This window comes from Bombina bombina, chromosome 4, assembly GCF_027579735.1.
Source record: "Bombina bombina isolate aBomBom1 chromosome 4, aBomBom1.pri, whole genome shotgun sequence".
Lineage (NCBI taxonomy): Eukaryota > Metazoa > Chordata > Amphibia > Anura > Bombinatoridae > Bombina > Bombina bombina.
In genome coordinates, this window is record NC_069502.1 from 1,228,574,627 (window position 1) to 1,228,599,302 (window position 24,676).

Here is a 24,676-nt window from a genome sequence, read left to right on the forward strand (position 1 = left end):
TGAGCTAGTGACGTATGGGATATACAATCCTACCAGGAGGGGCAAAGTTTCCCAAATCTCAAAATGCCTATAAATACACCCCTCACCACACCCACAATTCAGTTTTACAAACTTTGCCTCCTATGGAGGTGGTGAAGTTTGTGCTAAGATTTCTACGTTGATATGCGCTTCTCAGCATTTTGACGACCGATTCCTCTGAGTACTGTGAATGTCAGAGGGATGTGAAGGGAGTATCACCTATTGAATGCAATGGTTTTCCTTTCATAGGTTCTCTATTATCGGTCGTAGAGATTAATCTCCTACCTCCCTTTTCAGATCGACGATATACTCTCATATTCCATTACGTCTACTGATAACTGTTTCAGTACTGGTTTGGCTATCTGCTATATGTGGATGGGTGTCTTTTGGTAAGTATGTTTTCATTACTTAAGACACACTCAGCTATAGTTTGGCACTTTATATAAAAAAAAGTTCTAAATATATGTATTGTACTTATATTTGCCATGATTCAGGTTTTCAGTATATTTCCTTTTGCAGACTGTCAGTTTCAAATCTAGGAAATGTTTTGTTTTTTTATAAAAAAAAAAATTCTTACCTGGGGTATAGTCTTTTTCCAAATTTGTGGGCAGAATTAGGCTCGCGAGGGCGCAAAATGCCAGGGTTTATTGTGTCATTCTTGGCGCAAGATTTTTTGGCGCAAAGTTACGTTCATTGACACAAATTCGTAATTTCCGGCGTCTTAGTTCACAAGGTTGCGTCATCTGTGACGCAAGTGTGTCGTTTTTGGCACCAAAAAATATTTTTCTGTTGTGCGTCATACTTGGCGCCAAATATTTTCTTTATTTAAGACCCCGTTTCTATTTGCCTCCTGCCTTTTTTCTATGTCAGAGGGCTATGCTGTTTGCATTTTTTCCTATTCCTGAAACTGCCTTATAAGGAAATTGCTAATTTTGCTTTATATGTTTTTTTTTTTTTTTGTTTTTTATGTTGTTTTTTTTTGTTTGCTTTTTTTTCTCTTACATTTGCAAGATGTCTCCATCTGATCCTGTCTCAGAAATCACTGATGGAACCCTGCGGCCTGATAACAGTTCTACCAAAGCTAAGTGCATTTGTTGTAAACTTGGGGTTATACCTCCCGCTGTGGTTTGTAATAGTTGTCAAGATAAACTTTTACACGCAGAGAATGTATCTATCAGTAGTAGTTCATTACCTGTTGCTGTTCCCTCAACATCTAATGCACAAGATATACCTGTGAATTTAAAAGAATTTATTGCTGATTCTATTCAGAAGGCTTTGTCTGCCATTCCGATATCCAATAAACGTAAAAGGTCTTTTAAAACTTCTCATAAGGTTGATGACATTCAAATGGCCAGCAACATACTGAATTATCCTTCTCTGACGAGGATCTATCTGATTCAGAAGATCCTGCCTCAGATATTGACACTGACAAATCCTCTTATTCGTTCTAGTCCTCTTGATATTAAAACTAGTAAACGTTTAAATTCTGTTTATAAACCTCCTGTGGTTATTCCAGAATGGAATAGGCCTGGTACTTTTTATTCCTTCTTCAAGGTTTAAAATATTGTATCCTTTGCCAACTGATAGATTGGAGTTTTGGGAAAAGATCCCCAAAGTTGATGGGGCTTTGTCTACTCTTTCTAAGCGCACTACTATTCCTACGGAAGATAGTACTTCTTTTAAAGATCCTTTAGATAGGAAACTTGAATCTTATCTAAGGAAAGCTTATTTATATTCAGGTCTTCTTCTTAGGCCTGCAATTTCTTTGGCTGATGTTGCAGCTGCTTCAACTTTTTGGTTGGAAACTTTAGCGCAACAAGTATCGGATCATGCTTTGTCTAGCATTGTTAAGTTGATTCAACATGCTAATAATTTCATTTGTGATGCCATTTTTTATATTATCAAAATTGATGTTAAATCTATGTTTTTAGCTAGAAGAGCTTTGTGGCTCAAATCTTGGAATGCTGATATGACTTCTAAGTCCAGATTGCTATCTCTTTCTTTCCAAGGTAATAAATTATTTGGTTCTCAGTTGGATTCAATAATTTCAACTGTCACTGGGGGGAAGGGAGTTTTTTTTGCTTCAGGATAAAAGACCTAAGGGTAAATCTAAAGCTTCTAACCGTTTTCGTTCCTTTCGACAAAATAAGGAACAGAAACATAATCCTTCCTCTAAGAAATCTGCTTCCAATTGGAAGCCTTCTTCAAATTGGAATAAATCCAAGCCATTTAAGAGATCAAAGCCAGCCCCCAAGTCCACATGAAGGTGCGGCCCTCATTCCAACTCAGCTGGTAGGGGGCAGATTAAAATTTTTCAAATATGTTTGTATCAATTCGGTCCAAAATCATTGGATTCAGAGTATTGTCTCTCAGGGGTACAGAATAGGATTCAGAGTAAGACCGCCTGTTTTTTAAATTTCTACAATAAAGGTTATATTTTAAAATCCTGTTGGGGAATTCCGTCCTTTAGTTTAGGGCCCAGAGTGCTGCAAGTGCATACTTTGGGAATTTTGGTATCCTATATATCAATTTTCCTTTTCATAGGATTTACATTTTGCACAAGCACCATTTCCTCTAGATACTTATAGGTTGACTAAAGTAGACTTCCTACATATATGCAAATAAACTACAAGAGGAAAAGCCTAAGTAGTGCCACTGTTCTTTTGGTGTGTTAGTAGGATCCAGAGTAAGACCGCCTGTTAGAAGATTTTTTTTCACTCACGTATTCCAGCAAACCCAGTAAAGGCTCAGGCTTTCCTGGAGTTTTCAGGTGTAATTATGCCAGTTCCATTTCAGGAACAGGGTCTGGGGTTTTATTCAAATCTATTCATTGTCCCAAAGAAAGAAAATTGATTCAGACCAGTTTTGGATCTAAAGATTTTGAATCGATATGTAAGAGTACTAACTTTCAAGATGGTGACTATAAGGACTATTCTGCCTTTTGTTCAGCAAGGGCATTATATGTCCACAATAGACTTTCAGGATGCATATCTTCATATTCCGATTCATCCAGATCACTATCAGTTCCTGAGATTCTCTTTTCTAGACAAGCATTACCAATTTTTTGCTCTTCCTTTTGGCCTAGCAACAGCTCCAAGAATCTTTTCAAAGGTTCTAGGTGCCCTAGAACCTTTATGTTCTGCAGAATCTCACACAAATCAACTAGTGTTGTTTCTTCAAAGACATGGTTGGAGGATCAATTTACCAAAAAGTTATTTGATTCCTCAGACAAAGGTAACCTTTTTAGGTTTTCAGATAGATTGTGTCCATGACTTTATCTCTAACAGACAAGAGACGTTTGAAATTGGTTGCAGCCTGTTGGAACCTTCAGTCTCAGTCATTCCCTTCAGTAGCTATATGCATGGAAGTTTTAGGTCTCATGACTGCAGCATCGGACGCAATCCCCTTTGCTCGTTTTCATATGAGACCTCTCCAGCTTTGTATGCTGAACCAATGGTGCAGGGATTATACAAGGATATCACAATTAATATCCTTAAATCCCAATGTTCGACCTTCTCTGACTTGGTGGTTAGATCACCATCGTATAATTTTAGGGGCCTCTTTTGTTCGTCCAACCTGGACTGTGATCACAACAGATGCAAGTCTTTCAGGTTGGGGAGCTGTTTGGGGATCTCTGACAGCAACAAGGGGTTTGGAAATCTCAAGAGGCGAGATTACCAATTAATATTTTGGAACTCCGTACGATTTTCAGAGCCCTTCAGTCTTGGCCTCTGTTGAAGAGAGAACCATTCATTTGTTTTCAGACAGACAATATCACAACTGTGGCATATGTCAATCATCAGGGTGGGACTCGTAGTCCTCAAGCTATGAAAGAAGTATCTTGGATACTTGTTTGGGCGGAATCCAGCTCTTGTCTAATTTCTGCCGTTCATATCCCAGGTATAGACAATTGGGAAGTGGATTACCTCAGTTGTCAGACTTTACATCCGAGAGAATGGTCTCTCCACCCAGATGTGTTTTCTCAAATTGTTCAGATGTGGGGGCTTCCAGAAATAGATCTGATGGCATCTCATCTAAACAAAAAACTTCCCAGGTACCTGTCCAGGGATCCTCAGGCGGAAGCAGTGCATGCATTGACACTTACTTGGCGTTATCAACCTGTTTATATTTTCCCGCCTCTAGTTCTTCCAAGAGTGATCTCCAAAATCATCATGGAGCAATCGTTTGTGCTGCTGGTGGCCCCAGCATGGCCTCACAGGTTTTGGTATGCGGATCTTGTTCGGATGTCCAGTTGCCAACCTTGGCCACTTCCATTAAGGCCAGACCTATCTCAAGGGTCCGTTTTTCCATCAGGATCTCAAATCATTAAATTTTGAAGGTATGGAAATTGAACGCTTAGTCAAAGAGGTTTCTCTGACTCGGTGATTAATACTATATTACAGGCTCGTAAATCTGTTTCTTGAAAGATTTATTATCAAGTTTGGTAGACTTACATTTCATGGTGTTCTTCTCATAAATTCTCTTGGCATTCTTTTAGAATTCCTAGAAGTTTACAGTTTCTTCAGGATGGTTTGGATAAAGGTTTGTCTGCAAGTTCTTTGGAAGGACACATCTCTGCTCTTTGTTTTATTTCATAGAAAGATTGCTAAACTTCCTGATATTCATTGTTTTGTGCAGGCTTTGGTTCGTATCAAGCCTGTCATTAAATCAATCTCTCCTCCTTGTAGTCTTCGTTTTGAAGGCTTTACAGGCTCCTCCGTTTGAGCCTATGCATTCTTTAGACATTAAACTACTTTCTTTGAAAGTGTTGTTTCTTTTGTCCATCTCTTCTGCTAGAAGAGTTTCTGAATTATCCGCTCTCTTGTGAATCACTTTCTGATTTTTCATCAGGATAAGGCAGTTTTGCGGACTTCATTTAAATTTCTACCTAAGGTTGTAAATTCTAACATTAGTAGAGAAATTGTTGTCCCTTCTTTGTGTCTTAATCCTAAGAATTCTTTTGAAAGATCTTTACATTCTTTGGATGTGGTGAGAGCTTTGAAATACAGGTAGCCCTCAGTTGACGCCGGGGTTAGGTTCCAGGAGGAATGGTTGTAAATTGAAACCATTGTAAATTGAAACCCAGTTTATAATGTAAGTCAATGGGAAGTGAGGGGGTTAGGTTCCAGGCCCCTCTCAAAATTGTCATAAGTAACACCTAATACATTATTTTTAAAGCTTTGAAATGAAGACTTTAATTGCTAAACATCATTATAAACCTAATAATATAGATTGTATAATCATCAAACTAAGTTTAATGAACAAAAACATTTGCTAACTGCACCTAATTAAATAATCACACAACAGACTGCATCATCAAACTAAGTTTAATGAACAAAACGTTTTTTTACTTGCATTTTTCTGCAATCCGTTCTCTGCATTGCTAGCATGTTAGATAATATTGGGTCTGCACCTATTCTATGCATTTCAATCTGCAGTGATTAAGCAGTTAGGCACCCTCACCTCAAGCAGCTGGACAGGAAGATGATAGGGAAGTGGCTGCTAAAACTTTTTGCTCGATAGCTGTCTGTTCTGTGTACACAGATCAATATCAGGCTGTTAAATTGCATATCTTTGCTGCAAAACAAGCGGACAGCTCCACCTACTGGCTATTTTTATTAGTGCACTTTGCTTTCCAAAGCTTTTCAATAGCAGTCACAAGATTGAAAAAAAAGGTTGTTATTCTGAAACGGCGCAAATTGAACCGGCGTAAACCGAGGGCCACCTGTATTATGTTGAAGCTACTAAAGATTTCAGGAAGACTTCTAGTCTAGTTGTTATATTTTCTGGTTCCAGGAAAGGTCAGAAGGCTTCTGCTGTTTCCTTGGCCTTGTGGTTAAAACTTTTGATTCATCAAGCCTACTTGGAGTCGGGTCAAGCCCCGCCACAGAGAATTACAGCTCATTCTACTAGATCAGTCTCCACTTCCTGGCCTTTTAAGAATGAAGCTTCAGTTGATCAGATTTGCAAAGCTGCTACTTCTTCGGAAGCAGTTTTTGGTAGAAAAGTTCTTAATGCAGCGGTTTCAGTTTTCTGCCGTTGATTTAAGTTTTTTCCTCACATTTATGAGAATTAACTTATATTTTGGGTTGTGGATTATTTTTTTCAGCGGAAAATGGCTGTTTTTATTTTTATCCCTCCCTCTCTAGTGACTCTTGGGTGGAGTTCCACATCTTGGGTATTGCTATCCCATATGTCACTAGCTCATGGACTCTTGCCAATTACATGAAAGAAAACATAATTTATGTAAGAACTTACCTGATAAATTGGTTTTTCATATTGGCAAGAGTCCATGAGGCCCACACTTTTTTTTTATGGTGGTTATGATTTTTTTGTATAAAGCACAATTATTTCCAAATTCCTTTGTTGATGCTTTTTACTCCTTTCTTTATCACCCCACTTCTTGGCAAATCGTTAAACTGAATTGTGGGTGTGGTGAGGGGTGTATTTATAGGCATTTTGAGGTTTGGGAAACTTTGCCCCTCCTGGTAGGATTGTATATCCCATACGTCACTAGCTCATGGACTCTTGCCAATATGAAAGAAATGAATTTATCAGGTAAGTTCTTACATAAATTATGTTTTTCCGACCTTATTTGTCCGTTTCTGACCCAGAACTTTGTTTTCAGACTTCAGATCATGCCAAACAGCTCTTTGGTTATCTTCCATGTCACCAGTGAGGATTCTGGGAAATACACCTGCATTGCTGGCAACGTGTGTAACATTAAACACCAAGATGCCTTCCTTTATGTTGTGGGTAAGAAAAGAAAATAAAATGTCAGGACTAGAGGGAAGTGCTGGGATTTATATGAGCTAGAGGGAGTGGAACAGTTCATTAATGCCCTGAAATGAGGGGTGGGTGGTTGTCCAGGATTTGCCAGGTTTGAGGTGTAGATAGGTTGGCTTGATGAGTTACAGTGCATTAGCTTTACAGAACTCTTGTAGTCATTTGATCTATCTTGACCTTTTCCTCAGACAAACCACATGATGAGTCTAGGGAATCTGAAAGCAGCACCCCATACAAGATGATCCAGACCATCGGACTGTCCGTGGGAGCAGCTGTGGCTTATATCATCATTGTGTTGGGACTTATGTTCTACTGCAAGAAGCGAAGGAAGGCTAAGAGGCTGCACAAGCATGAGGGTGAGGAGCCAGAGATGGAGTGCTTGAATGGTGAGGAGTATTTAAATACAAACTTCTGATTCTGACTGTGAGTGACCGTAAGCAGCATATTACTTGTATTCTTGTTACAGGTGGTGCTGTCCTGCAGAATGGCCAGAGTACGGCTGAGATCCCAGAAGAGGTTCCTCTCACCTCCCTGGGAAATAAGAGACTAAGTTCCGGAGACAAAGTTAACTACCCTCGTGCCAACCTGCACCCAATCACCGCTTTAGGTATGCCGCTCCTATAAACTGCTACACACTTCTTTTTTGCCTGCAGTGGTCTAGGGCTGGGGTTATGATCATTCTTAGATTGGTTGGGACTGACTTCTGGTTTCTTTTACAAAACTCCTCTTATATAACTTTCTATTTTGTCTTTTCTTGCAGGTCGGGGTGAGTTTGGGGAGGTGTTCTTGGCAAAGGCTCAGAGTGTAGATTCTGGGGTCAGTGAGATTGTTGTCTTAGTGAAAAGTTTGCAAACCCGTGATGAGCAGCTTCAGATGGACTTCAGGAGGGAGCTGGACATGTTCTCCAAGCTCAATCACGCAAATGTTGTGCGCCTGCTGGGACAGTGCCGAGAAGCTGAGCCTCACTACATGATCCTGGAATATGTGGACCTGGTAAGCAAACCGTAGCATGGTGGTGATCCAACATTTTTTTTTTATTTAGAATTCATCATGATAATAGCAGAAACTGTCCACTGTCCCCATGACAGGCACAATAAGATTGTAGAGTAAGTTACCGTGATCTGGCAATAAGTCATTTTCACCAGTTCTGCTTTTTGGTCACTATGTTGGTCATTACTGTGTCATGTTACCTGTTAGTTGGTGAAAGATACTGAGCACACTGACGACACGTCCACTTCTTCTTCTCCACAGGGAGACCTGAAACAGTTCCTCCGCATCTCCAAAACTAAAGAGAACAAGGTGAAGACTCACCCACTGAGCTCTAAGCAGAAGGTAAGTGGCTCCAGTTCTCAACTGGGCTGTAACATTTTATAAATACATTTTTATGTTTAGAGATGTCACTGTTCACCAGTTGGCTCTATGACTGCTTTACTCTCTTACAGTTTTCAGTAAAAATGATAGTGTGGTGAATACAAGAGATTGCATGTGACCCTTATACCACAGTTATCAAAGATCAGACTTTAATCCATAATATTAACTAATCTTGTGGGTAACTTCTGCAGGTGAGCAAATAAATCCACCGTTCAGTTCATCCTGTAATCCGTGACATGATTCTTTCTGTAGGTTTCACATCTGATTATAGTGTTATTGGATTGCAGTGTTATTGGAATTTCCAGAAAGGATATAGATAAGGTAATATTATGGCCAGTAGATCGCAGATGAGAATTATACAAATAGAAACAGAAATTCCTAGCCCGGTCTGTTGTATCATTCCAAGTAAATGGCAAGTTGCCAATAACGACGTAACACCTCTAAGTCCTAGAGATCAGTATCTACAAATAAATAGAACCTACCTGAGGTTTGTGTATACGAGGGAGCTATTAATATTCAACAGAGGAATCCATTTATCCTAACTCCTGTTAAGCCGCCCGTTCAGGACTTATTTCTTTCATGTTATTAGCAAGAGTCCATGAGCTACTGATGTATGGGATATACAATCCTACCATGAGGGGCAAAGTTTCCCTAACCTCAAAATGCTTATAAATACACCCCTCACCAGTCAACACACCCACAATTCAGTTTTTACAAACTTTGCCTCCCTATGGAGGTGGTCAAGTAAGTCTGTGCTTGATTTTCTTCTGTGATATGTGCTTCTCAGCATTTTGAAGCCGATTCCTCTCAGAGTACATTGTTTGTCAGAGGGATGTGAAGAGAGTATCACCTATTGATTCTATGGTTTTCCTCACGGGAAATCTTTTCAAAGGTTCTCTGTTATCGTTTGTAGAGATTCATCTCCTACCTCCCTTTTCAGATCGATGATATACTCTCATATTCCATTACCTCTACTGATACTGTTTCAGTACTAGTTTGGCTATCTGCTATAGTCTTTCGGTAAGTATGTTTTCATTACTTAAGACACTCTCAGCTATGGTTTGGCACTTTATGCATTAATATAAAGTTCTAAATATATGTATTGTACTCATATTTGCCATGAGTCAGGTTTATGTATATTTCCTTTTGCAGACTAAATTGGGAAAAATATTTAGGACGTTATTTTTTCTTACCTGGGGTATAGTTTGTTTTGTTTTTGTTTTTTTCAAAATTGACTGCTTTTTCATTAATTTCGCGGGCAAAATTAGGCTTGAGAGATCGCAAAATGCATATATTTATTGCGTCCTCCTTGGCGCAAATTTTTTTGGTTGCGAAGGTTCCGATGTCTTAGTTGACGCCAGGTTTCCTTACACAAGTATGCGTCTGCCATGACAGAGTTGCATCATTTCCAGTTGTCAGCTCCAAAAAAATTTAATTTCCGTTGTGTGTCATTCTTGGCGCCAAATAATTATTTAAACCCCACTTCTTATATGCCTCTTGCTCTTTTTTTATGCTCAGAGGGCTATGCTGTTTGCATTTTTTTTCCCATTCCTGAAACTGCCATATAAGGAAATTGATAAAAAAAAAAAAAATTTTTTTTTTCTCTTATATTTGCAAGATGTCTCAATCTGATCCTGTCTCAGAAACCACTGTTGGAATACTGCTGCCTGATAACAGTTCTACCAAAGCTTAGTGTATCTGTTGTAAGTTTGTGGAGATATCTCCAGCTGTAATATGTAACAGTTGTCATGACAAGCTTTTGCATGCAGAGAATGTATCCATCAGTACTAGTACAATGCCTGTTGTTCCTTCAACATCGGATGTACATAATATCCCTGTGAATATTAAAGATTTTATTGCTGATGCATTTCAGAAGGGTTTGTCTGCCATCCTACCTTGTAATAAACGTAAAAGGTCTTTCTCCAACATAGGTGTGTCCGGTCCACGGCGTCATCCTTACTTGTGGGATATTCTCTTCCCCAACAGGAAATGGCAAAGAGCCCAGCAAAGCTGGTCACATGATCCCTCCTAGGCTCCGCCTACCCCAGTCATTCTCTTTGCCGTTGTACAGGCAACATCTCCACGGAGATGGCTTAGAGTTTTTTAGTGTTTAACTGTAGTTTTTCATTATTCAATCAAGAGTTTGTTATTTTCAAATAGTGCTGGTACGTACTATTTACTCAGAAACAGAAAAGAGATGAAGAATTCTGTTTGTATGAGGAAAATGATTTTAGCAACCGTAACTAAAATCCATGGCTGTTCCACACAGGACTGTTGAGAGCATTAACTTCAGTTGGGGGAACAGTTTGCAGTCCTTTGCTGCTTGAGGTATGACACATTCTAACAAGACGATGTAATGCTGGAAGCTGTCATTTTCCCTATGGGATCCGGTAAGCCATGTTTATTACGATTGTAAATAAGGGCTTCACAAGGGCTTATTTAGACTGTAGACATTTTTTGGGCTAAATCGATTGATATTAACACTTATTTAGCCTTGAGGAATCATTTATTCTGGGTATTTTGATATAATTATATCGGCAGGCACTGTTTTAGACACCTTATTCTTTAGGGGCTTTCCCAAAGCATAGGCAGAGTCTCATTTTCGCGCCGGTGTTGCGCACTTGTTTTTGAGAGGCATGGCATGCAGTCGCATGTGAGAGGAGCTCTGATACTGATAAAAGACTTCTGAAGGCATCATTTGGTATCGTATTCCCCTTGGGTTTGGTTGGGTCTCAGCAAAGCAGATACCAGGGACTGTAAAGGGGTTAAAGCTTAAAACGGCTCCGGTTCCGTTATTTTAAGGGTTAAAGCTTCCAAAATTGATGTGCAATATTTTCAAGGCTTTAAGACACTGTGGTGAAAGTTTGGTGAATTTTGAACAATTCCTTCATGTTTTTTCGCAATTGCAGTAATAAAGTGTGTTCAGTTTAAAATTTAAAGTGACAGTAACGGTTTTATTTCAAAACGTTTTTTGTACTTTCTTATCAAGTTTATGCCTGTTTAACATGTCTGAACTACCAGATAGACTGTGTTCTGAATGTGGGGAAGCCAGAATTCCTATTCATTTAAATAAATGTGATTTATGTGATAATGACAATGATGCCCAAGATGATTCCTCAAGTGAGGGGAGTAAGCATGGTACTGCATCATTCCCTCCTTCGTCTACACGAGTCTTGCCCACTCAGGAGGCCCCTAGTACATCTAGCGCGCCAATACTCCTTACTATGCAACAATTAACGGCTGTAATGGATAATTCTGTCAAAAACATTTTAGCCAAAATGAACCCTTGTCAGCGTAAGCGTGGATGCTCTGTTTTAGTTACTGAAGAGCATGACGACGCTGATATTAATATCTCTGAAGGGCCCCTAACCCAATCTGAGGGAGCCAGGGAGGTTTTGTCTGAGGGAGAAATTACTGATTTAGGGAACATTTCTCAGCAGGCTGAATCTGATGTGATTACTTTTAAATTTAAATTGGAACATCTCCGCATTTTGCTTAAGGAGGTATTATCCACTCTGGATGATTGTGAAAATTTGGTCATCCCAGAGAAACTATGTAAAATGGACAAGTTCCTAGAGGTGCCGGGGCTCCCAGAAGCTTTTCCTATACCCAAGCGGGTGGCGGACATTGTTAATAAAGAATGGGAAAGGCCCGGTATTCCTTTCGTCCCTCCCCCCATATTTAAAAAATTGTTTCCTATGGTCGACCCCAGAAAGGACTTATGGCAGTCAGTCCCCAAGGTCGAGGGAGCGGTTTCTACTTTAAACAAACGCACCACTATTCCCATAGAGGATAGTTGTGCTTTCAAAGATCCTATGGATAAAAAATTAGAAGGTTTGCTTAAAAAGATGTTTGTTCAGCAGGGTTACCTTCTACAACCCATTTCATGCATTGTCCCTGTCACTACAGCCGCATATTTCTGGTTTGATGAACTGATTAAGGTGCTCGATAGTGACTCTCCTCCTTATGAGGAGATTATGGACAGAGTCAATGCTCTCAAATTGGCTAATTCTTTCACTCTAGACGCCTCTTTGCAATTGGCTAAGTTAGCGGCTAAGAATTCTGGGTTTGCTATTGTGGCGCGCAGAGCGCTTTGGTTGAAATCTTGGTCGGCTGATGCGTCTTCCAAGAACAAGCTACTAAACATTCCTTTCAAGGGGAAAACGCTGTTTGGTCCTGACTTGAAAGAGATTATCTCTGATATCACTGGGGGTAAGGGCCATGCCCTTCCTCAGGATCGGCCTTTCAAGGCAAAAAATAGACCTAATTTTCGTCCCTTTCGTAAAAACGGACCAGCCCAAGGTGCTACGTCCTCTAAGCAAGAGGGTAATACTTCTCAGGCCAAGCCAGCTTGGAGACCAATGCAAGGCTGGAACAAGGGAAAGCAGGCAAAGAAACCTGCCACTGCTACCAAGACAGCATGAAATATCGGCCCCCGATCCGGGACCGGATCTGGTGGGGGGCAGACTCTCTCTCTTCGCTCAGGCTTGGGCAAGAGATGTTCTGGATCCTTGGGCGCTAGAAATAGTCTCCCAGGGTTATCTTCTGGAATTCAAGGGACTTCCCCCAAGGGGAAGGTTCCACAGGTCTCAGTTGTCTTCAGACCACATAAAAAGACAGGCGTTCTTACATTGTGTAGAAGACCTGTTAAAAATGGGAGTGATTCATCCTGTTCCATTGAGAGAACAAGGGATGGGGTTCTACTCCAATCTGTTCATAGTTCCCAAAAAAGAGGGAACGTTCAGACCAATCCTAGATCTCAAGATCTTAAACAAATTTCTCAAGGTCCCATCTTTCAAGATGGAAACCATTCGAACTATCCTTCCTTCCATCCAGGAAGGTCAATTCATGACCACGGTGGATTTAAAGGATGCGTATCTACATATTCCTATCCACAAGGAACATCATCGGTTCCTAAGGTTTGCATTCCTGGACATACATTACCAGTTCGTGGCGCTTCCTTTCGGATTAGCCACTGCTCCAAGGATTTTCACAAAGGTACTAGGGTCCCTTCTAGCTGTGCTAAGACCAAGGGGCATTGCAGTTGTACCTTACCTGGACGACATTCTGATTCAAGCGTCGTCCCTTCCTCGAGCAAAGGCTCACACGGACATCGTCCTGGCCTTTCTCAGATCGCACGGCTGGAAAGTGAACGTGGAAAAGAGTTCTCTATCCCCGTCAACAAGGGTTCCCCTCTTGGGAACAATTATAGACTCCTCAGAAATGAGGATTTTTCTAACAGAGGCCAGAAAGACAAAGCTTCTGGACTCTTGTCGAATACTTCATTCCGTTCCTCTTCCTTCCGTAGCTCAGTGCATGGAAGTGATCGGGTTGATGGTAGCGACAATGGACATAGTTCCTTTTGCGCGCATTCATCTAAGACCATTACAACTGTGCATGCTCAGTCAGTGGAATGGGGACTATACAGACTTGTCTCCAAAGATACAAGTAAATCAGAGGACCAGAGACTCACTCCGTTGGTGGCTGTCCCTGGACAACTTGTCACGAGGGATGACATTCCACAGACCAGAGTGGGTCATTGTCACGACCGACGCCAGTCTGATGGGCTGGGGCGCGGTCTGGGGATCCCTGAAAGCTCAGGGTCTTTGGTCTCGGGAAGAATCTCTTCTACCGATAAATATTCTGGAACTGAGAGCGATATTCAATGCTCTCAAGGCTTGGCCTCAGCTAGCGAGGACCAAGTTCATACGGTTTCAATCAGACAACATGACGACTGTTGCGTACATCAACCATCAGGGGGGAACAAGGAGTTCCCTAGCGATGGAAGAAGTGACCAAGACTATTCTATGGGCGGAGTCTCACTCCTGCCACCTGTCTGCTATCCACATCCCGGGAGTGGAAAATTGGGAAGCGGATTTTCTGAGTCGTCAGACATTGCATCCGGGGGAGTGGGAACTCCATCCGGAAATCTTTGCCCAAGTCACTCAACTTTGGGGCATTCCAGACATGGATCTGATGGCCTCTCGTCAGAACTTCAAAGTTCCTTGCTACGGGTCCAGATCCAGGGATCCCAAGGCGGCTCTAGTGGATGCACTAGTAGCACCTTGGACCTTCAAACTAGCTTATGTGTTCCCGCCGTTTCCTCTCATCCCCAGGCTGGTAGCCAGGATCAATCAGGAGAGGGCGTCGGTGATCTTGATAGCTCCTGCGTGGCCACGCAGGACTTGGTATGCAGATCTGGTGAATATGTCATCGGCTCCACCTTGGAAGCTACCTTTGAGACGAGACCTTCTTGTTCAGGGTCCGTTCGAACATCCGAATCTGGTTTCACTCCAGCTGACTGCTTGGAGATTGAACGCTTGATTTTATCGAAGCGAGGTTTCTCAGATTCTGTTATCGATACTCTTGTTCAGGCCAGAAAGCCTGTAACTAGAAAGATTTACCACAAAATTTGGAAAAAATATATCTGTTGGTGTGAATCTAAAGGATTCCCTTGGGACAAGGTTAAGATTCCTAGGATTCTATCCTTCCTTCAAGAAGGATTGGAAAAAGGATTATCGGCAAGTTCCCTGAAGGGACAGATTTCTGCCTTGTCGGTGTTACTTCACAAAAAACTGGCAGCTGTGCCAGATGTTCAAGCCTTTGTTCAGGCTCTGGTTAGAATCAAGCCTGTTTACAAACCTTTGACTCCTCCTTGGAGTCTCAATCTAGTTCTTTCAGTTCTTCAGGGGGTTCCGTTTGAACCCTTACATTCCGTTGATATTAAGTTATTATCTTGGAAAGTTTTGTTTTTAGTTGCAATTTCTTCTGCTAGAAGAGTTTCAGAATTATCTGCTCTGCAGTGTTCTCCTCCTTATCTGGTGTTCCATGCAGATAAGGTGGTTTTACGTACTAAACCTGGTTTTCTTCCAAAAGTTGTTTCTAACAAAAACATTAACCAGGAGATTATCGTACCTTCTCTGTGTCCGAAACCAGTTTCAAAGAAGGAACGCTTGTTGCACAATTTGGATGTTGTTCGCGCTCTAAAATTCTATTTAGATGCTACAAAGGATTTTAGACAAACATCTTCCCTGTTTGTTGTTTATTCAGGTAAAAGGAGAGGTCAAAAAGCAACTTCTACCTCTCTCTCTTTTTGGATTAAAAGCATCATCAGATTGGCTTACGAGACTGCCGGACGGCAGCCTCCCGAAAGAATCACGGCTCATTCCACTAGGGCTGTGGCTTCCACATGGGCCTTCAAGAACGAGGCTTCTGTTGATCAGATATGTAGGGCAGCGACTTGGTCTTCACTGCACACTTTTACCAAATTTTACAAGTTTGATACTTTTGCTTCTTCTGAGGCTATTTTTGGGAGAAAGGTTTTGCAAGCCGTGGTGCCTTCCATTTAGGTGACCTGATTTGCTCCCTCCCTTCATCCGTGTCCTAAAGCTTTGGTATTGGTTCCCACAAGTAAGGATGACGCCGTGGACCGGACACACCTATGTTGGAGAAAACAGAATTTATGTTTACCTGATAAATTTCTTTCTCCAACGGTGTGTCCGGTCCACGGCCCGCCCTGGTTTTTTAATCAGGTCTGATAATTTATTTTCTTTAACTACAGTCACCACGGTACCATATGGTTTCTCCTATGCTATTATTCCTCCTTAACGTCGGTCGAATGACTGGGGTAGGCGGAGCCTAGGAGGGATCATGTGACCAGCTTTGCTGGGCTCTTTGCCATTTCCTGTTGGGGAAGAGAATATCCCACAAGTAAGGATGACGCCGTGGACCGGACACACCGTTGGAGAAAGAAATTTATCAGGTAAACATAAATTCTGTTTTTTAAAACTTCTCATAAGATTGATGAAATTTCAAATGACAGACAACATACTGAATTATCCTCCTCTGAGGATCTATCTGATTCAGAAGATCCTACCTCAGATATTGACACTGACAAATCTACTTATTTATTTAAAATGGAGTATATTTGTAAATTATTAAAAGAAGTGTTGGTTACTTTGGATATTGTGGAATCTAGTCCTCTTGATACTAAAATTAGTAAACGTTTAAATTCTGTTTACAAACTTCCTGTGGTTATTCCAGAGGTTTTTTCGAGTTCCTGATGCTATTTCTGATATGATTTCTAAAGAATGGAATAGGCCTGGTGGTACTTTTATTCTTCCTTCTGGGTTTAAGAAGTTTTATCTTTTGCCAGCAGCTAGATATGAGTTTTGGGAAAAAATCCCCAAAGTTGATGGGGCTCTTTCTACTCTTGCTAAACGTACTACTATTCCTATGGAAGATAGTACTTCTTTTAAGGATCCTTTAGATAGGAAACTTGAATCTTTTCTAAGGAAAGCTTATTTATTTTCTGGCTATATTCTTAGGCCTGCTATATCCATGGCTAATGTTGCAGCTGCATCAGCTTTTTGGTTGAAAAGCTTAGCGAAACAGATTCTGATATGTCTAGCATTGTTAGCTTGCTTCAACATGCTAATCATTTTATCTGTGATGCTATTTTTTATATCATCAAAATGAATGTTAAATCTATGTCTTTAGCTATTTTAGATAGAAGCACTTTGTGGCTTAAATATTGTAATGCTGACATGGTATCTAAGTCTAGATTACTATCTCTTTCTTTCCAAGGTAACAATTTATTTAGTTCTCAGTTGGATTCAATTATTTAAACTGTCACTGGAGGGAAGGGAGTTTTTTTTGCCTTTAGGATAAAAGACCTAAGGGTAAATCTAAAGCTTCTAATCGTTTTCATTCTTTTCAACAGAATAAGGAACAAAGCCAATCCTTCCCCCAAAGAATCTGGTTCCAATTGGAAACCTTCAAGTTGGAATAAAGCCAAGCCTTTTAAGAAACCAAAGCCAGCCCCTAAGTCTGCATGAAGGTGTGGCCCTCATTCCAGCTCAGCTGGTGGGGGGCAGATTAAAATTTCTCTTGTAAAGGTGTATCCAGTCCACGGGTTCATCTATTACTTGTGGGATATTCTCCTTCCCAACAGGAAGCTGCAAGAGGACACCCACAGCAGAGCTGTCTATATAGCTCCTCCCCTAACTGCCACCCCCAGTCATTCTCTTGCAGCTCTCGACAAGAAAGGAAGTATCAAGAGAGATGTGGTGACTTAGTGTAGTTTTTACCTTCAATCAAAAGTTTGTTATTTTTAAACGGTACCGGCGTTGTACTGTTTTACTCTCAGGCAGAAATTAGAAGAATAATTCTGCCTGGAGGTTTGATGATCTTAGCGGTTTGTAACTAAGGTCCATTGCTGTTCTCACACATAACTGAAGAGTATGGAAAGAAAACTTCAGTTGGGGTGACGGTCTGCAGATTGCCTGCTTTGAGGTATGCTCAGTATATTTTTTTCTAGAGAGATAAGGTCTAGAAAATGCTGACAGTGCCTTGTATATTTAAGGTAAGCCTGATACAGTGATTTAACAACAACTGGGATCATGCTTGCAAAAAGGGATAATATTCATGTTAATACCTATATTACTTAGTGTAAAAACGTTTGCATAATTTATAAATAAAAACGTTTTTTCTCTGAGGGTGATAAATCTTTATTTGGTTCCTAATTTCCACATGGCTTGTTAGATTACTCCTAGGAGTACTTTTTGAAGGCCCTCTGACTTTGAGTGCATGATGTGAGGGGCCTATTTTCGTTTTCAGTCTAAGACATCCAGCTTCCCTGAAGGAGTCCTCTGGCTTATAGGACCTCTATAGAGGGTTTTGTTCCTGCAAAAATCGTTATTAAGGGCAGGTAGGAGCCACAGCACAGCTGTGGCAGTGTGTTTGACTGTTTAACAGGTTTAATGTTTTTCTAATTTGTTTTTCGGCATGAGGGGTTAATCATCCATTTGCAAGTGGGTGCAATGCTGCTTTAGTCTCTTATACACACTGTAAAAATTTCGTAGAGTTTACTACTTTTTTTTTCACTATTTTGCAGTTTATGTGGTAGTTTTTTTCTCTTAAAGGCACAGTACCGTTTTTTTATTGCTTTTTTCACATTTATTAAAGTGTTTTCCAAGCTTGCTGGTCTCATTACTAGTCTGTTTAACATGTCTGACATAGAGGAAACTCCTTGTTCATTATGTTTAGAAGCCATTGTGGAACCCCCTCTTAGAATGTGTACCAAATGCACTGACCTTTCTATAAGTTATAAAGACCATATTATGGCTTTTAAAGATTTATCACCTGAGGTTTCTGAGACTGACAAAAGGGAGGTTATGCCATCTAGCTCTCCCCACCTGTCAGAACCTATAACTCCCGCTCAAGGGACGCCAAGTACACCTAGCGCGTCCAATGCGTTTACTTTACAAGACATGGCGGCAGTTATGAATCATACCCTCACAGAGGTATTGTCCAAACTGCCAGGGTTACAAGGAAAGCGAGACAGCTCTGGGGCTAGAACAAATACAGAGCTCTCTGACGCTTTAGTAGCTAGGTCTGATATACCCTCACAATGTGCAGAAGTTGAAGCAGGAGAGCTTCTATCTGTGGGTGACTTCTCTGATTCAGGGAAGGCGTTACTTCAGTCTGACTCTGAAATGACAGCATTTAAATTTAAGCTTGAACACCTCCGCGTGTTGCTCAGGGAGGTTTTAGCGACTCTGGATAACTGTGACACCATTGTAGTCCCAGAGAAATTGTGCAAAATGGACAAATACTTTGCAGTGCCTGTTTACACTGATGTTTTTCCAATCCCTAAGAGGTTTTCAGAAATTATTACTAAGGAATGGGATAGACCAGGTGTGCCGTTCTCTCCCCCTCCTGCTTTTAAGAAAATGTTTCCTTTAGATGCCGCTACACGGGACTTGTGGCAGACGGTCCCTAAGGTGGAGGGAGCAGTCTCTACCCTAGCTAAGCGTACAACTATTCCTGTCGAGGACAGTTGTGCTTTCCTAGATCCTATGGATAAGAAATTAGAGGGTTTCCTTAAGAAAATCTTTATACAACAAGGTTTTATTCTCCAGCCTCTTGCATGCATTGCCTCAGTCACTGCTGCAGCGGCTTTCTGGTTCGAGTCTCTGGAGGAGGCTTTACAGGTAGAGACCCCGTTGGATGATATCCTTGACAGGCTTAAAGCTCTTAAGTTAGCCAATTCATTTATTTATGATGCCGTTTTTCATTTAACCAAGCTAACGGCTAAAAATTCAGGTTTTGCCATTCAGGCACGTAGGGCGCTATGGCTTAAATCCTGGACACACTTCAAAGTCTAAACTTCTCAATATCCCCTTCAAAGGGCAGACCCTATTTGGGCCTGGACTGAAGGAGATAATTTCTGATATTACTGGAGGAAAAGACCACGCCCTTCCCCAGGATAGGTCCAACAAGTTAAGGACCAAACAGACTAATTTTCGTTCCTTTTGAAACTTCTAGAGTGGCGCAGCTTCATCTTCCTCTTCTACAAAACAAGAGGGAAATTTTGCCCAGTCCAAGCCAGTCTGGAGACCTAACCAGGCTTGGAACAAGGGGAAACAGGCCAAAAAGCCTGCTGCTTCCTCTAAGACAGCATGAAGGAGTAGCCCCCGATCCGGGACCGGATCTAGTGGGGGGCAGACTTTCTCTCTTCACCCAGGCTTGGGCAAGAAATGTCCAGGATCCCTGGGCGTTGGAAATTGTATCCCAGGGATATCTTCTGGATTTCAAAGCTTCATCTCCAAAGTGGAGATTTCATCTCTCACAATTATCTGCAAACCAGATAAAGAGAGAGGCATTCTTACATTGCGTTCAAGACATACTAGTTATGGGAGTGATCCACCCAGTTCCAAAGGAGGAACAGGGGCAGGGCTTCTATTCAAATCTGTTTATAGTTCCCAAGAAAGAGGGAACTTTCAGACCAATCTTGGATCTCAAGATCCTAAACAAATTTCTCAGGGTCCCATCCTTCAAGATGGAGACTATTCGAACCATCCTACCTATGATCCAGGAGGGTCAATATATGACTACCGTGGATTTAAAGGATGCTTATCTACATATTCCGATACACAGGAATCATCATCAGTTTCTCAGGTTCTCCTTCCTAGACAGGCATTACCAGTTTGTGGCTCTTCCCTTCGGGTTAGCCATGGCACCAAGAATCTTTACGAAGGTTCTAGGGTCCCTTCTGGCGGTTCTAAGACCGCGGGGTATAGCAGTAGCCCCTTACCTAGACGACATCCTGATACAGGCGTCAACTTTTCAGATCGCCAGGTCCCATACGGACATTGTTCTGGCATTCCTAAGGTCTCACGGGTGGAAGGTGAACGAAGGAAAGAGTTCTCTCTCACCTCTCACAAGAGTTTCCTTCCTAGGAACTCTGATAGATTCAGTAGAAATGATTTATCTGACAGAGGTCAGGTTGTCAAAACTTCTAACTTCCTGCCGTGCTCTTTATTCCATTTCTCGTCCGTCAGTGACTCAGTGTATGGAGGTAATCGGATTAATGGTAGCGGCAATGGACATAATTCCGTTTGCCCGCCTACATCTCAGACCACTGCAACTTTGCATGCTCAATCTGTGGAATGGGGATTACACAGATTTGTCCCCTCTACTAAATCTGAATCAAGAGACCAGGGATTCTCTTCTCTGGTGGCTATCTCGGGTCCATCTGTCCAAGGGAATGAGTTTCCGCAGGCCAGAATGGACAATAGTAACGACAGATGCCAGCCTTCTGGGCTGGGGTGCAGTCTGGAACTCCCTGAAGGCTCAGGGTTCGTGGACTTAAGAGGAGGCCCTCCTTCCGATAAACATTCTGGAACTAAGAGCCATATTCAATGCTCTTCAGGCTTGGCCTCAGCTAGCTGCGGTCAGGTTAATCAGATTTCAGTCGGACAACATCACGACTGTAGCCTATATCAACCATCAGGGGGGAACAAGGAGCCCCCTGGCAATGTTGGAGGTTTCAAAGATAATTCTATGGGCAGAGGTTCACTTTTGCCATCTCTCAGCTATCCATATCCCAGGAGTAGAGAACTGGGAGGAGGATTTTCTAAGTCGGCAGACTTTTCATCCGGGGGAGTGAGAGCTCTATCCGGAGGTATTTGCCCAGTTGATCCAACTTTGGGGCAAACCTGAACTGGATCTCATGGTGTCCAGGGATCCCAAGGCAGCGCTGATAGATGCTCTAGCAGCGCCCTGGTCCTTCAGCCTGGCTTATGTGTTTCCACCGTTTCCTCTGCTCCCTCGTCTGATTGCCAAGATCAAGCAGGAGAGAGCTTCGGTGATCTTGATAGCCCCTGCGTGGCCACACAGGACTTAATATGCAGATCTGGTGGACATGTCATCCTTTCCACCATGGACTCTGCCGCTAAGGCAGGACCTTCTACTTCAAGGTCCCTTCAAACATCCAAATCTAATTTCTCTACGTCTGACTGCTTGGAGATTGAACACTTGATTCTATCAAAGCGTGGGTTTTCCGAATCGGTCATTGATACCTTAATTTAGGCTCGAAAGCCTGTCTCCAGGAAAATCTATCATAAGATATGGTGTAAATATCTTCATTGGTGTGAATCCAAGGGTTACTCATGGAGTAAGGTCAGGATTCCTAGGATATTATCTTTTCTCCAAGAAGGATTGGAGAAGGGTTTGTCAGCTAGTTCCTTAAAGGGACAGATTTTCGCTCTGTCTATTCTTTTGCACAAATGTCTGGCTGAGGTTCCAGACGTTCAGGCGTTTTGTCAGGCTTTAGTTAGGATCAAGCCTGTGTTTAAACCTGTTGCTCCGCCATAAAGTTTAAATTTAGTTCTTAAAGTTCTTCAAGGGGTTCCGTTTGAACCTTTGCATTCCATAGATATTAACTTTTATCTTGGAAAGTTCTGTTTTTAGTAGCTATCTCCTCGGCTCGAAGAGTTTCTGAGTTATCTGCTTTACAATGTGATTCCCCTTATCTGATTTCCATGCAGATAAGGTAGTGTTACGTACCAAACCGTGGTATCTAATAAGAATATCAATCAGGAGATTGTTGTTCCTTCACTATGTCCTAATCCTTCTTCAAAGAAGGAACGTCTATTACACAATCTTGATGTGGTTCGTGCTTTAAAGTTTTATTTACACGCTATGAAGGATTTTCGTCAAACATCTGCTTTGTTTGTTGTCTACTCTGGACAGAGGAGAGGCCAAAAGGCTTCGGCAACTTCTCTTTCTTTTTGGCTAAGAAGTATAATACGCTTAGCTTATGAGACTGCTGGCCAGCAGCCTCTTGAAAGAATTACAGCTCATTTTACTAGAGCAGTAGCTTCCACATGGGCTTTTAAACATGAGGCCTCTGTTGAACAGATTTGTAAGGCGGCGACTTGGTCTTCGCTTTATACCTTTTCTAAATTCTATAAATTTGATACTTTTGCTTCTTCGGAGGCTATTTTTGGGAGAAAGGTCTTACAGGCAGTGGTGCCTTCCGTTTAAGTGCCTTCCTTGTCCCTCCCTTCATTCGTGTCCTAAAACAAGAGAAAACTAAATTTATGCTTACCTGATAAATTTATTTCTCTTGTGGTGTATCCAGTCCACGGCCCGCCCTGTCATTTTAAGGCAGGTGTTTTTTATTTTTAAACTACAGTCGCCACTGCACCCTATAGTTTCTCCTTTTTTCTTGCTTGTCTTCGGTCAAATGACTGGGGGTGGCAGTTAGGGGAGGAGCTATATAGACAGCTCTGCTGTGGGTGTCCTCTTGCAGCTTCCTGTTGGGAAGGAGAATATCCCACAAGTAATGGATGAACCCGTGGACTGGATACACCACAAGAGAAATAAATTTATCAGGTAAGCATAAATTTTGTTTTTTCCAAAACATTTGGCAGATTCTGTTCAAAATCATTGGATTCAGAGTATTGTCTCTCAAGGGTATCAAATAGGATTCCAAATAAGACCACCTGTGAGAAGATTTTTTCTCCAACATTGGTGTGTCCGGTCCACGGCGTCATCCTTACTTGTGGGAATATCTCTTCCCCAACAGGAAATGGCAAAGAGTCCCAGCAAAGCTGGCCATATAGTCCCTCCTAGGCTCCGCCCACCCCAGTCATTCTCTTTGCCGTTGCACAGGCAACATCTCCACGGAGATGGCTAAGAGTATGTGGTGTTTAGTTGTAGTTTTTTTATTCTACTATCAAGAGTTTGTTATTTTAAAATAGTGCTGGTATGTACTATTTACTCTGAAACAGAAAAAGATGAAGATTTCTGTTTGTGAGAGGAAGATGATTTTAGCAGACAGTAACTAAAATCGATTGCTGTTTCCACATAGGACTGTTGAGATGAAGTAACTTCAGTTGGGGGAAACAGTTAGCAGACTTTTCTCTTAAGTGTATCCAGTCCACGGATCATCCATTACTTATGGAATATATATTCTCCTTCCCAACAGGAAGTTGCAAGAGTCCACCCACAGCAAAGCTGCTATATAGCTCCTCCCCTAACTGCCATATTCAGTCATTCTCTTGCAAGCCTCAACATAGATAGGTCGTAAGAGTCTGTGGTGATTTATACTTAGTTTATTCTTCAATCAAAAGTTTGTTATTTTTAAATGGCACCGGAGTGTGCTGTTTTTCTCAGGCAGTATTTGGAAGAAGAATCTGCCTGCGTTTTTCTATGATCTTAGCAGACGTAACTGAGATCCATTTGCTGTTCTCACACATTCTGAGGAGTGAGGTACTTCAGAGGGGGAATGGCGTGCAGGTTTTCCTGCAGATAAGGTATGTGCAGTAAAATATTTTTCTAGGAATGGAATTGACTAAGAAAATACTGCTGATACCGAAGTAATGTAAGTAAAGCCTTAAATGCAGCTATAGCGACTGGTATCAGGCTTATTAATAGAGATACATACTCTTATAAAAATGTGTTTTAAAACGTTTGCTGGCATGTTTAATCGTTTTTAACATATGTTTGGTGATAAAACTTATTGGGGCCTAAGTTTTTTCCACATGGCTGGCTTAAATTTTGCATAGAAACAGTTAACTGAAGCTTCCCACTGTTGTAATGAGTGGGAGGGGCCTAATTTAGCGCTTTTTTGCGCAGTTAAAATTACAAAATGAATTATCCAGATTCCCTCAGCAGTCCCATGAATACTACAGGACATTTCTAAAGGGCTAAAAAGACTTCCAAAATCGTTTATAGGGAAGGTAATCCACAGCTCTGCTGTGGCAGTTTTGTTGTGTCTGTTTTTACAAACGTCTATGTCGGTTTTTTTATCTGTTTTTTGCATTAAGGGGTTAATCATCCATTTGCAAGTGGGTGCAATGCTCTGTTATCTTATTACATGTACTGTAAAAATTTTGTTTGTTTTACTGCCTTTTTTCACTGTTTTTCAAATTTTGACAAAATTTGTTTCTCTTAAAGGCACAGTAACGTTTTATATATTTGCTTGTTAACTTGATTTAAAGTGTTTTCCAAGCTTATTAGTCTCATTATTAGTCTGTTCTAACATGTCTGACATAGAGGAAGCTCTGTGTTCATTATGTTTTAAAGCCATGGTGGAACCCCATCTTAGAATGTGTACCAGATGTACTGATTTCATGTTAAACAATAAAGATCATTTTTTGTCTTTAAAAACATTATCACCAGAGGATTCTGTCGTGGGGGTAGTTATGCC

At 41.3% G+C, this 24,676-nt stretch overlaps 1 protein-coding gene across 1 annotated transcript in view; it reads left to right on the forward strand.

Moving 5' to 3' along the window:
- The window catches only part of PTK7 (protein tyrosine kinase 7 (inactive)), a 182,889-nt gene that overhangs the window by 138,872 nt on the left and 19,341 nt on the right, over positions 1 to 24,676 (forward strand). The window contains exons 13-17 of the mRNA XM_053712771.1: positions 6,647 to 6,774; positions 6,993 to 7,190; positions 7,271 to 7,411; positions 7,565 to 7,797; positions 8,056 to 8,136. Of these exons, the coding sequence (XP_053568746.1) occupies positions 6,647 to 6,774; positions 6,993 to 7,190; positions 7,271 to 7,411; positions 7,565 to 7,797; positions 8,056 to 8,136 (781 nt within the window). The remainder of the gene's footprint in view (positions 1 to 6,646; positions 6,775 to 6,992; positions 7,191 to 7,270; positions 7,412 to 7,564; positions 7,798 to 8,055; positions 8,137 to 24,676) is intronic.